The 13,676-nt window shown below is 33.2% G+C and overlaps 1 protein-coding gene and 1 long non-coding RNA gene across 2 annotated transcripts; both read left to right on the top strand.

The window, feature by feature from the left end:
- Positions 1-1,618: 1,618 nt before the first annotated feature.
- LOC117904751 lies at positions 1,619-4,213 on the top strand. The gene is made up of 3 exons (XR_004649626.1): positions 1,619-1,905; positions 2,205-2,341; positions 3,230-4,213. It is a non-coding gene; the product is annotated as an uncharacterized LOC117904751 (long non-coding RNA).
- A 117-nt stretch (positions 4,214-4,330) lies between these two features.
- LOC117904749 (myb-related protein 305-like) lies at positions 4,331-6,351 on the top strand. Its single transcript, XM_034817506.1, has 3 exons — positions 4,331-4,783; positions 4,878-5,007; positions 5,350-6,351. Exons 1-3 carry the CDS (start codon positions 4,621-4,623, stop codon positions 6,053-6,055), a joined length of 999 nt encoding a protein of 332 aa, XP_034673397.1. The 5' UTR covers positions 4,331-4,620; the 3' UTR covers positions 6,056-6,351.
- Positions 6,352-13,676: the final 7,325 nt, after the last annotated feature.

Raw genomic sequence — 13,676 nt, forward strand, 5'->3', positions numbered from 1 at the left:
GTTTGGACAACCTGGAATTAATTCTCGATTTATTTAAACTATATATCATCTATATAATAATATCTATTTTTTAAATTTTTTTAAGGCAAAATATTATATTATAACTATATTATATAGTTTTTCATTTTTTAGAAATGTATAATTTTTTTTTATTTTTTTTAAAAATTGTATCTTATTTACTATTTAAATCTTGATATAAATATATAAGAAAAAGGTCTTTAAAAAATATTGGGAATGGATTTTTGATATGAATCAACCAAATTAACTCAAATATAATTCAATTAATTTGAGTCTATCAAGAAGGACTTAGAAAAATGAGCTTGGATTGAGTTTAGGTTGATTGAGTTATTGGGTTGGGCTCGAAGTAACCCCAACTGGACCAACTAGTACAATTTGCAGCCTACTTCTAACCAATGATCACAGGGGTTGTTTGGATAATTTAATAGCTAATACTTCAAGAATACACTTGGATGACCCTGACCAATGGGTATTGCCGGCCTGCTTCGGGACCATACGTGGGTAGTCTACTGGTTGAAGCTGAGATCCCTGGGTGTAAATATACAAAAGCAAAAAAATTGTTAAGGAGTCAAGTTTGAAGGAAGAAAAGAAGGCTGCAGCATTGGATTGGCTAAGTGGTGACTTGGGTGATAAGTCCCCACAAAAGTAACATCAGATTCTGGAGAATTGGTGATCAAATCATTCCAAAATCTTGTTTAGTAAAGGAGTCATCAAAAAATGGTTTGTTGTGCGTCCAACAATCATTTCCAGGCATCACTTTTCAATGATAAGCCATCAAGAACCTGTAAAATGACCCTCTGCCCGACAATCCATTGATCAATCCCAGTAGTGACCGGTTTAATCTACTTGGCCTGCAATTTGGATTTCATTATCAAGCATCAATATTTACCATTCATCTACTTTGATCTATCAAGTTTGCATTTTCTTTTGCCTATTTAGGGTAACCCTTTTTTCCCCCCCTTCTAATTCTGATTTGGTAAGAACAAATTTCTTTAAGAAATCAGGGTCTCCATTTAGGCCATGGAAAAGAAGAGAGAGGAGAGAAAAAGGAGGCTGAAAATCACTTAAAATTGGATTACTTTCTCAAGCTATTTTCACCATTTTCCCTTCCTTTGCTTGATTCTTTTTGTGATCTGGACAGAGTTGAAGAAAGAAATTGATCTGGGGAATGAAGGGCCATTCAAATTCTCTGATTATATGACTTGTAACTGCTTCAAATCCTCATCAACCAAACAGTCCTTCCAATTATAACATAATCTAAATTAGCTAGACATCAGCTCCCTCAAAAGCAATGTACGGATACTGAATTAATGTTACTTATCTCTCTTAATCTTTTGGCAGAGCTTGAAGTGTCAAAGGAGCCTCAGTTGTTTCCTCAGTCCAATCAAAGCCCATTTCAGAAATTGCAACCTCTGCAGTTTGTTCCTCAGAGTGCCACTCTTTTTCATCCCCCACTTGCAGGGGCATATAAAATTAATCTATTTTATATTTTGGATGAGCTTATTGGTTGCTGGCACACAAGTTGTACGTTCTCTACCCTACCTAGGCATTATTTTTCAACATCATATTATGGTGAAAATTTGATCATTCAGAATCTGAAAACTTTTTCCAATTTTCCTAACTAGTGACTAGAAGGAATCTAAGGATTTTATTTGAATATGATCCAAAAGCTTGCTCTCACCTATGAATTTATGCTCTCTTACATGCCTTTGTGACATGTCCTCAAAGCTCAGCCAACTGCCTAATATGCATTCAGTATGCATACTCAATCAGGCTCGATGACAGGATTCGAAAATCGAATCACAAAAGATATTGCAAACTTGCAGGAAGATGAAGCACTAGAGACATACCAAAGATCCTTAGCATCCTTGATTCCAATCTGAATAGGTATGGCTCTTCCTATTGATGTTATATTGCTCTTATTAAACAAACCATCCACCTGCATTGGCCATATGATCTGACAGACAAATGTGCTTGAATATGTGTTACACACATCTTTCTTCTCCAATGCATCAAGTGAGTTGCAGGGATCACATTATGAAATTTTCTCATCTTTTTTGGTTGTTTTTCTGGGAAATGGGGACTGGGAAATTTGATCCAAAATATATTGCAAAGTACTACAGGAAAATGATATAACCTGGAATGACAAACCTAAAAGAGAAAAAAATGTTCTGTTGAGTCTGCAGATGGGCTAGGTTATGTGGACCATGAGAAATTGTACTACTTCCCCTGTCAGAACAGTGTGGGGCTTCTCGATGAGTATAAAGATATTTCAATGCAATCTTGAGTTTATGCAAAGAGGGCAGGGCACTGGACATGATAGGTAATCAGGCTCTCAATAGAATCTGTTGCGTGTATATTCCGTTATGTGGTAATTATATTCTTTTCATTGTAGACTTATTATAATCTAGATAGACGCCGCTAATGGCGCTTCATAACTGTAATTTCATCATCACCAATCTGTCATCACCGTGCGCTTCGCCATCTTCATCATTATTATCCTTATCCTTATATTGTCATCTTCTATCACCCTCCTCGTCATCATCTCTCTCCATCTCCCTTTCAACTTTTGTTGTGACCTTGGCTAAATTCTGAGTTGGAGTTCATACCACCACACTGATATTCATTCTTTATTTGTCTGTGTCATGTTCTCGTCAACTTGTTATCATATTCTAGGAATATAATATACTGGGAATAGAGTTAGAATTTTCTACAGCTAGCCCAATTGCTGGGTGGAAAAAGGCTTGAACCCCTGTTGTGAAGAACTTGGTAAAGGGTTTTGGATGAATAAAGTGGATTAACCTGTGGCCCACTCTGTGAAGGGCTCTCAAGATATTTGATTGTTATCATATGAATTAACCTGAATACACGCAAAGGGTGAAGCTGTCGTTTCCCCATTGTTTTATTCCACAGAGTATGCTATTGGAGGATACTGAGTCCTCCCATGGCTATAATATTTTTATGTATTTGTAGATATTTTCCAAACGAAATGAGTGGGTTTTGATTTACAATCAAAATTGATATGACTAGGACCCCAAGGAATCTTCCCAACACAAGTACCACATACATCTCACAAGTCCCCCCAATAATTACCTGAATTACTTCCCCACTTGTGATCAGAAAAACTCAAGCCCATGTAAAGTTAGAAAACTATATTGCAGAATTATAAATCAATTCTCCATCCGTTAACTTTTCTTCTGTGTTTTAACAGCTGAGAAAACATGGTAAACGAAAAAGAGGAGCCAGAAAAATCTTACAACATATGCACCGGCCTCAGATTTCTCACCAAGAAGGATAATGACAGGGAGAATGATAGAAACAATACAGTTAAGGGAGTCAAATATGGCTGCACTGACAAACATGGCAGACTTTTCAACTGCCCATAAGGGGTATGTATGTGCTTGAGGGGCTTTGGAGAAACAGGAATCACATAGGGAAAAGGCACTGCGGATTGTGCAGGGCAGACATCGCATGACAACCAAGTAAAAAGTGGAGGTCATGCTTTAAAATTCCAAGCAAATGCCGCCTCACTTGGAAAACTACATTAATCCCACGTTTTGGTGGAGGCTGTGTAGTATAATACCATATTGTCCAGTCAAGCACGTTTGTTCTATTAAAGAACCTAGAAAGAAGAAGGGCCTCGCAAGTTGAATGACGCATTTCCCATAACAAGACCACCATTTCATTTTCAAGAATTCATAGCTATGCCCTTTGATTCTTCCTCTCTTTAGGCCTTTCTAGGGCCTACAAGTCCTTGAGGATATCTCTTCTTTAAGGGCAAGTCTTCAATTAAAAAAGAAAAAGAGACCAAAGAAAGTCACATTTGAGTAGAGGACTGGAATTCTAAGAACACTGTAAATCATTCTTAAAGAAAATTATCCCTTTGTCTACTTGTTTGTGCTTGAAATCAGATCGTCCTGGTTCACTGATTGGCTAGGACCCACCAGCCAATGGAGTATCACACCATTTTGTATCATTCAACTCACCTCAGGTATTGAAATCATCCAAGTTTATTCTGGTAAAACATCAAAAGGGTGTCGTAACAACCAAAACTGAAATGATTAAAGACTCATGGTTTGATAGATCCCATTTGGTACGCTAAATAAAATCCATCATTTGGTGGATGCCCTTGATGAGAGAAACACTGTTTTATCTATCATTTTATTTAGTTTTCTTTTTTGCTCAAATTGCATAAAAACAGTAAGTCCAATGGTGAGATGCTAAGGATCAAGTCATTTGGGTTTTTGTTTGACTAAAGAGTATTCTACAAGTTAATTGGGCCCTACTATCGTACCTAGGTGCATGCTTATTAGAGACATGGAGTCATCAATCTATAACTGGCTAAGAGACCAAGCCCTCAATCCCTCCAAAAATCCCCAATTTCTTTTCCCAATTTTATAAGGCATAGACACCAGGAAGGTGAATGGAAACTCCATCTGGAGTTTACCGCTGCTATCCACTTCCTTTGAAAAGTTGTAGGTAATACAGTGTATCTGGTAAACCTTTGGACCTCTCCTAGTTTAAATATCTTGGCCCATCTACCTGTTGCTTCTCTAGCCTGGCATCAGGTTTCCAGAGCCCTTTCAGTTGTGTGTCTTCTAAATGAGAATAGCCATGTCTACTTTGAGCAAGAGTGCAAGCAGTTCAAGTGAAGAAGATGCTGAGCTCAGAAGGGGCCCATGGACTCTTGAAGAAGACACTCTTCTCATTCACTACATTGCTTCTCATGGCGAAGGCCGTTGGAATTTGCTAGCAAAGTGTTCAGGTATACTTAACTTTAATTTTACCTCCCTTTTTGCCAGCCCTGATGATTCATATAATCTGGGTGATGATTTTTAATTGTTTTTTCTTGGGTTCAGGACTGAGGAGAACTGGCAAGAGTTGCAGATTGAGATGGTTGAATTATCTGAAACCAGATGTCAAGCGCGGAAATCTCACTCCACAAGAACAGCTCTTGATTCTTGAACTCCATTCCAAGTGGGGCAACAGGTGCTTATCCAATTATCTATCATCTTTGAGGCTTGAACTATGCTTGTGGATAATATTTAAGCTCGTCATCAACTTGACACAGAATACTGCCTAAAAGTCATGTTATTGTGATAGCTGATTACATATTCATGAACAATCACATTTTTGGCAATGATTCTTTGAACAACAAGGAATCAAAAGATGTGGTTATTGGTTGTTTTCCTTTCAAATTCTTGAAACCTCTTTGTTTCCCAATTGTTGTTCTTGGAATATCTTTCCACTATTCTTCACCCATCAGCCAATTTCCCAAGCTAGTTCTCAATTGTATAGTCATTGTATTCTTTTTAACATATTGGATTGTAGGTGGTCCAAGATTGCACAACACTTGCCTGGAAGGACAGATAATGAAATAAAGAACTACTGGAGAACTCGGGTTCAGAAACAAGCAAGGCATCTTAAGATTGATTCCAACAGCAGGGCATTCCAAGATGTGATTCGGTGTGTGTGGATGCCAAGGTTGCTTCAAAAGATAGAAGGGTCATCCTCTACGTCATCCACAACATCCCAAGTGTCCATAATTCCTCAATCTCTCAACCATGCCGATTCTCAGCAGCATTCGGCAGCAGCAGCACCACCAGTAGTAGCACAAGCTCCTGTGCAAGGGCCCCTCAGTATAAACGAAACAATCAACAATTTGGAACATAATGAGAAGAATTCAAGCTCAGAGAACTGCACCAGCCCAAGTATATGCTCTTCGGAATCCATGAACATCTCACAAATCTCTCAAATTCCAGACTACCCAACAAGTCCTTTTCAGGCCATGAGCAACAGTGACGATTACAGCACACTCCTGAAGGGTTATTATAATGTCGACAGCAGTAACTTTGAGATGGAAACCTTCAACTTGGCATCCATGTCAGCGCCACAGGGGGACTTCGAAAATCCAGTTGGGGACTGCCCCATGGTGGAAAGCAATTGGGTGGATAGTGATTTGGCAGATAGCCTATGGAACATGGATGAATTGTGGCAGTTTTGGAAGCTACAAGAGGGGGGACCTAGGCTCTTTTAACTGGGATAACCCCCAAACAGATGTTCATTTTCCATGCCTGTGACATAGATTAGATAACCAAGCTATTTTACTATCATATGATCCATAAGAAATAGTTAAAGATTTTTCTTCCCAGGAAGAAAGAAAAGGAGAAACCCAATTGTTGATAGAAGTCCCATATGTAGAACTTGTGTGGTAAAATCATACTCAGAAGATGATTTATTTTTTTCTTTTTTTGTCCTTTTAGTTTCTTTTGGGAATAAATGCATTTTTTGTATATGGATGCTAGTGAACCACACTTGGGCTTCTTCCTATTAGAAAACTCCCAATGAAGTTTGTTTTTTTTCATTTAATTCTAAATAAAACTTAACACGAAATAACATTTAACAGTGTTAAGTATTAAGTTGTTTGTATTAAAAAATAAATAAAAATTAATATGTTATTTTTATTTTTATTTTTATTTTTTTAATTACTTCAAAATTTATAATAAGTCACCAAAAAGTAAATAAATAAATAATTTAAAACTCGAAAACAAATTATTTTTAATAAAAAGTTAAAAAAACAAACACACTGTCTTATCCCTCCTCATAATTTCAATAATAATAATAAAAAAAGATATTGAAGCATATATAATTTGGTAAAAAAAAATTAAAAGAAAAAAATTCTTAAATTAAATTAAATTATTTTAATTATAATAACATTTCTTTTTTAACGGGTCATAGAAGACATCAAATGGAGCTATAAAGATTTAACCTACCACATATTGTGAACCTACCTACACTCCAATTAATAATATTACATTTTAGAAAAGTTGATAACTTAATATTATTCTATCATCCACTTGTGATTTTGTGCAATTTACTCTTTTATTAAAATTTAACTATTATGTCATAGATGACAATCTCATTTATTTATTTTATTTATTTTGAAAGACTTTCATTTGTACTTAATGGAATATCTTGAGAAGAGAAGAAAGACATAGTTCTAGAGTGTGCAAAGCCCAAGGTGGGCTTCCATGGTCTTCATTGAAAACCCTTTTTTCTGTCTTTGATCTTCCAATTGGTGGGATGGTGGAGAAGTGATCAAAATTGAAATCATTTCTTCTTTGAACATTCTGATTAAATTTTTTGGTCAAAATATATCTGGAAGAGCACTCTAGTTGAGTTTTGACTTTTCTTTCTCTTATGATTTTTCAAATCACTAGATTCCCCTCTTTATACCATATTTAATTTGTTTGCAACCATGATTGAATGATGTCATTAGGCTCACATGCTGAGTTTCCTCAAAGGATCTTTGGGCATTTTAGAGGGATAATAATCCTCTTTATTAAGGCAATAATCATCAAGATTTGAGAGGTTGATCAACCTCCCACAAGTGGAAATTAAATAAATCATTACAATTTTGGAATTAAGCACTAAATATGAAGGGATACCAACCAACTAAAGGTAATACTAGGAGGCAAGTTCAATTACCACCATGCCTCTTATAGAACAGACCCCACCAATTTTGAAACCATCATGAAATGACTAGAATTTGCATTTGACAAATTGGAAAAATATTGTATCCTTCCTTATTCAAAACATTCATCTTGAATTGACCATAACTCCATCACCAACCCCCTCTTGCATGTGACCATGACATTTGTTTGTGTTGAATTTGTTGATAATTTTTTTATTTTTTATTTCTGATGTTTAAAATAAAAATAAATTAAAATATTATGTTAAAATTTGGCTTCTATATCAATATTGAATATGAATCATCCATCTGTCTCATGTCATGCAGCCTCTAGTGATGCTTCCATTTATCACGTGTCAAATTGAAGCTCAATCAACGGAGAATTTAAAAGATATTAAAATTGAGTGGAAGATAAGTTAGAAGCGATGGCCATTTGGAAAGCCACCGACGGAGAATTGACAAATATTAATAATATTTCTTGTCATTGATGAGACATATAAGGAATTGATTTTTTATTTTATTTATTTTTTTCTATGGGGAACGGTCAGTATCATGACAAAGAAAGAAGAGCTCAATTTTTCATTTTGATGAGAAAATGACAGGCTAAGTAATCTGCATCATACAAACGTACAATCCCAACTGCCTCTGGAGAAAATTCTTACAGCCAAATTGACCATTCTACTGCATCTCTAAATTGCTATTTCTTTTAGATGCAAATCCTTTTCATGATTGATGGTTTTAAATTCTCCCACTAGTATGACAAGTTTGGAAATTTCCTTGGGCGTTTGAATTATACTGAAGGGACATTGTGGTGGTAATAATTTGGTCTTTCTTTTTATTATTTTAAAGGTTGAATCATTTTGGCCTTTTCAAAATTTAATTATAATTTCTAAAAATAGATTATTTTTTTTTAGAAAAAGAAATTTTGATATAGTTTATCACCTAAAAATGTCTAAAAAGATATGAAATTATAAAAATTACTTTTAAATTTTAAAGTTTGTAAAAGTAAAAAATAAAAATAAAAATTAGGTTTTTAAAGACCCTTTTAATCGAATAACCCTTCTTATATTTTATGAAGAAGTTAGAATCATTTTCTACAAACATGTATGTAAGGAATGATGCATAAATACATTTTAGTTTATAGACAAAGAAATTGTTTAAAGAACATAAATAAAAAAGTACAAATATTAACATACACGGGAAATATTAGAAAATTTATTTGAAATATTTTTAATAATTAGATAATTAAGATTCAAGCATATATCAAATAAATAAAATAAAATAAAAAGCTAATCGAAAAATAAGCATATGAGAATAACTGTTATATAAAATACAAGAACTTTTAAAAATTTACATTGAAAAAATAATTATTTTAAAACTTTTTATAAACATAATATAATTTATGTAGAATTTTTTGGTTTTAAAAATAAAAAATGAAAAGTGTATTCCAACACACACTAAATTAATAAAAAGTGTTAGTCGGCTCTTCTAATCATATTTTGATGATAACAAACCATAATTAAGTTACTAATTGGTTTGAATTATAAAGAATTTTAGGTATTAATTTGGAAATTCATCAAATGACCTAATGGTTGCAAAATCAAGACTTTTGAAAGACCTTTAATCATAGGAAACATTGTAAGATGAATGCATAGTTGCACTTAGGATTTACATATCATTTCATGCATCTTTAAAAAACTCGGTTTATGCTTTAAAGTTACATTTCCATCAAAATCTGAGTTCTATTAAATGAATCTTAGGCAAAATGTTTCAAAATTAACATATTATTTTACCTAAAGACCTTGCCTAAGTGCTAAAAGCAAAAAGACCAGAAAAAGATAGGTTTTTGGGCCAAAAATGATAAATTGATCGAGGCACTAGTCAACCAACTCAACCGACTAGGGTATCGATCGACCGGTTACTCATTCCCGGTCAAGGTCCGATTGAGGGGTCACCTATCAAACATTAAATGCTCCAACGATTAGTGAATCGATCGACCCCTAACTCGACCGGTAGAGACTGTTTTTTGATTTTTTGTCTCTCGAAATTAGAAACCTATAAGTTGAGAGCTATACTTCATTTATGAAAAAGAGAATATTTGCATTTATTTGTTTACCTACTTGTTCTTACCATAAAAGCTCTCATTTTTTTCTTGGTACATTAAATCTTCATTTGCATATTATTTACTGCACCATTGTGATTCATTTTTGCCTTGAGTTGTATTTGAACCATTGTTGAGGTAGGTCGAGAGATTCATACTCGTTAATTGAGTGTTAAAGTCTTCAAGTGAGTAGAGACTTGAAGAGATTGTATAAGAGCCCATTGAAACCAGAATCCAAATGTAAAAAGTGATAAAAAAAACTTAGTTGAAGTTTCAACTATAAGTGGAACCCTCACTCGAATAGGAACTTGAGAAGAGTGGATATAGGCAAGGAAATGCCGAACCACTATAAATCTAAGTTTGTTTTTTATATCCTTATCTTTTTATATTTGTGATTCTTGTACTTAATTTTATCATGTTTAAAAGGAATTTTTTTAAAAAACTTTAATTCATCCCCTCTGAGGTGTTTTTATCCTATACCATGAAAAGATTATTTAAGACTAATTTAACGTGTTTCTTACAAACAATCATTTTTTCAAATAAATCACCGAATTTTCTTTTTTAAAGTTTTTAAAGATTTCTCTCTAATCCTATAATTAAAGTAATGATAGACAAAGGAAAAAAGAAACGGTGGTAAAGAAAAAGAAAAAGCAAAAAAGTAATTGGTTTTTTCTTTATTCTGTCCAGCCCTTGGGATACGATGGAAACACTATATATATAAAAAATAATAATGATTTTAAAAACTCGAGGTCAAAAAAATTTTACTATCTCAATTTTTGAATGTTTTATTTTTACGTAGCAACTTCTAATTTTAAAAGCCAAAAAAACAGGAACTATATTCAAACCGACATTTAAATGTCTATTTAATTATTTTTAAATATTATCATATTTATTAAAAAAAAAAAAAAACAAGCACCCCTCCCCTAAAAAGTCGCTTTATTGGGGCTTATCACAAATCAAAGATTGGCTATGACCTTTGGTGGGTGTCTCATCAGGAATCTTAGAAATTGGAAACCAGTAATAAAGCAAGTAGGACTGTGGAACTTATAGTATCTTTTTTTATTTGAGTGTGAACTCAAAAAAATTTATGGCAGGAAATAGCCAGAGAAAAAGGGTTGCCCTCAGAACGCAGGACTTGGTAGAATCATGGGCTGCAAGTGGTCCAATTCCAACTCAAAATCTTGGGTTTGAAAGCTCAACCCTCTCATATGGATTTCAGAAAGCGATTTTGGAGATAGCAGCTTTAAAAGAAATCGCTATGGTCACTGTCAAAAGACTCGTGATGAGTTTGAATTCCGCTGCAAACCAGGCTGCTCACTCCCACCCTAATCCCCATATGCATGTATGAATTCATGTGTGTGCACGCGGCCGTTGGGAACTTGGGATGGCGTTTTCCTCTAGGCGTGGGGCCGTGGGCCAAGGAGATCATAATCACAAGCCACCTTCTTAAATTATTATTGAAGCCTTTGCAAGAGTACCTCTAGTCCGCATCGAACACTCAACTTCTCAACAACTTTGTCTTGTTTTAGTTGTTTGTCCATGGCTCCATTCTGGCATTGTCGTATCTTTAAATGTATTTTTCTTCGATTTGAGCTTTCATAGAATTGAAAAAAAATAAAATTGGATAACTACTACATTGAGATTGATTGGTCGACCTAGTGATGTAGTCTATCTGTTGAATGGAGTTTATGGACGATGGCTATTAGTAATGTAATTCAATCACGTACAGCATTTGGTTTCAAAGCCGCCAAATGAAGTAATTCAATCAAATTATATTGACATTGAATTATATTTATATGTATTTTTTTACACTCAGAACTTTCAAAAATCGCTTGATGGCTCCATATTGGAATCGAATTATATATATATATATATATATATATATATATATATATGTATGACGGTATTCATGGACGGTGCTTACTAATCATATAATTCAATCATGTACAACATTTGGCTTCAAAGTTGCCAACTGAAGTAATTCAATCGAATTATATTGACATTGGATTATATTTATATGTATTTTTTTTTACACTTAGAGCTTTCAAAAGTTGTTTGATAGCTCCATATTGGAATCAAATTATATTTATATGTATTTCTTTTGCTATGAGCTTTCAAAAAGTTCAAAAAAACAAAGAAAAGAATAATTGATACTAAATTAAGTTGAGGACCTAGTGATATAGTGGATGGTATTTGTAGGCTATGACGGCTAATCATGCAATTCAATCACATGGAACATTTATTTTCAAAGTCACCACAATATATATATATATATATATATATATAGATGGCGGTATTCATGGACGGTGCTTACTAATCATGTAATTCGATCACACGGTGCACGGTTTCAAAGTCATCAATGTATCCAACACCTCTCCACAAGCATAATTGATGGACTAAAGTGAGCAAGATTAAGCCTCAAGGTGATGACAGTAGACAATGAACAAATATTCGAGATCAACTTGTAATATAGATAAGATATAAGTACCCATTGGATGATAGTTATGGACGGTGACTACTAACCATGTAATTCAATCAAATGGAGCATTTGGTTTCAAAGCCATCAATGTATGTATCACCTCTGCATAAGCATGCACACAATTTAAGTTGATGGGCCAAAGTTAGTAGGTTTGAACTATTTGCTCCATGGTTCTATTTGATCTTGGACCATTATAGACGATGACAACTAATCATATAATTCTCAACCTATAATCCAAAGAGAATACAATACCCATTGGATAGTATCGGTGGACGGTGGCTACTTGATTTCAAAGCCATCAATGTATCCATCACCTCTCGACAAACGTTATCATAAACACACACAATCTAATTTGATAGAGCAAAGTTAGTAGGTTTGAATTTGTTTACTCCATGGCTCTATTCAATGTTGGACCGATGATATCCATCACCTCTCGACAAGCATTATCATAAACATGCACAATCTAATTTGGTAGAGCAAAGTTAGTAGGTTGGAATTTGTTTACTCCAAAAGTTTGTAAGTTTGAATTTGTTTACTCCATGGCTCTATTTAATGTTGGACTATCATAAGTCATTTGTTCAATGATTCCATTTTGGTATTAATTTATCTTTACATGTATTCATTATTAAGCATGTAATTATCATTTTAATTTATAAAAAAAAAAATTAAAACCGTATTTTTCAAATACAATTTTTATGAAAATCTATAAAAGAAAAAAAGAAAAAGAAAAAGTTAAATATAGAAACTTTAATGTAAATTTAAAAATCACATCTAAAAAAATACTAGTTTAACATAAATTTGAGACCTCCATTTTAAAACTGCAATTTAATTAATAAAAAAATTCATAGCACATGAACAAAAAAAAAATGGCATCACCTTAAATCAAACAAAACCGCATTTGGATAATACGACTTTACTTCTTAAATAAACAAGTTTGACTGTCAACTTGACATACACTTGACCAAAAACAACTATTTAGAACACAAGCTTTAAAATAAGTACAAACACATAACTATTTTTTTTTTATCAGACATATTTATTTTAGTAATTAAATATTTCCCACATGGAGATTTATTTCAAGTTTTTATTAAAATATCGTTTTCAGTATATAATATGACTCATAAGAAAGTCTTTTAAATGGGCTAATAATTTTTACCTTATATAATATTATAATGGGACCAAAATAAAAATAAAAATTAACAAAGCCTTTCTTCTCTTGATGCGTGAATATGTCAACGAGTTTGATATCCATCACTGTTATCATCGATCAAACCAAGAAAACACAAAAAACAAAAAAAAACAATGGGGGATTTTCTTCCATTTGATATTCGACAATACCCTATATTAGAGAAAAAATATAAAACTATACTAATTAATTGGATCCAATAGAATTTTTCATTGACTCATGCAGAGTCTTTAATTGTTTTAGTGTTTGATTCAATATTAGTAGGTAGAAAACATCTATTAATGTTTTGTTTAATGTAAGGAAATTAGAAAAGAAGGGTAAGTGAAAAATATAAAATAATACCAATATAATTAGAATTAGTTAAAGGGTTATATATTTTTAAATTATTTAATTTTTATATAATAAAGATAAATTAAGTGAA

Source organism: Vitis riparia, chromosome 17 (genome assembly GCF_004353265.1).
Source record: "Vitis riparia cultivar Riparia Gloire de Montpellier isolate 1030 chromosome 17, EGFV_Vit.rip_1.0, whole genome shotgun sequence".
Taxonomy (NCBI): domain Eukaryota; kingdom Viridiplantae; phylum Streptophyta; class Magnoliopsida; order Vitales; family Vitaceae; genus Vitis; species Vitis riparia.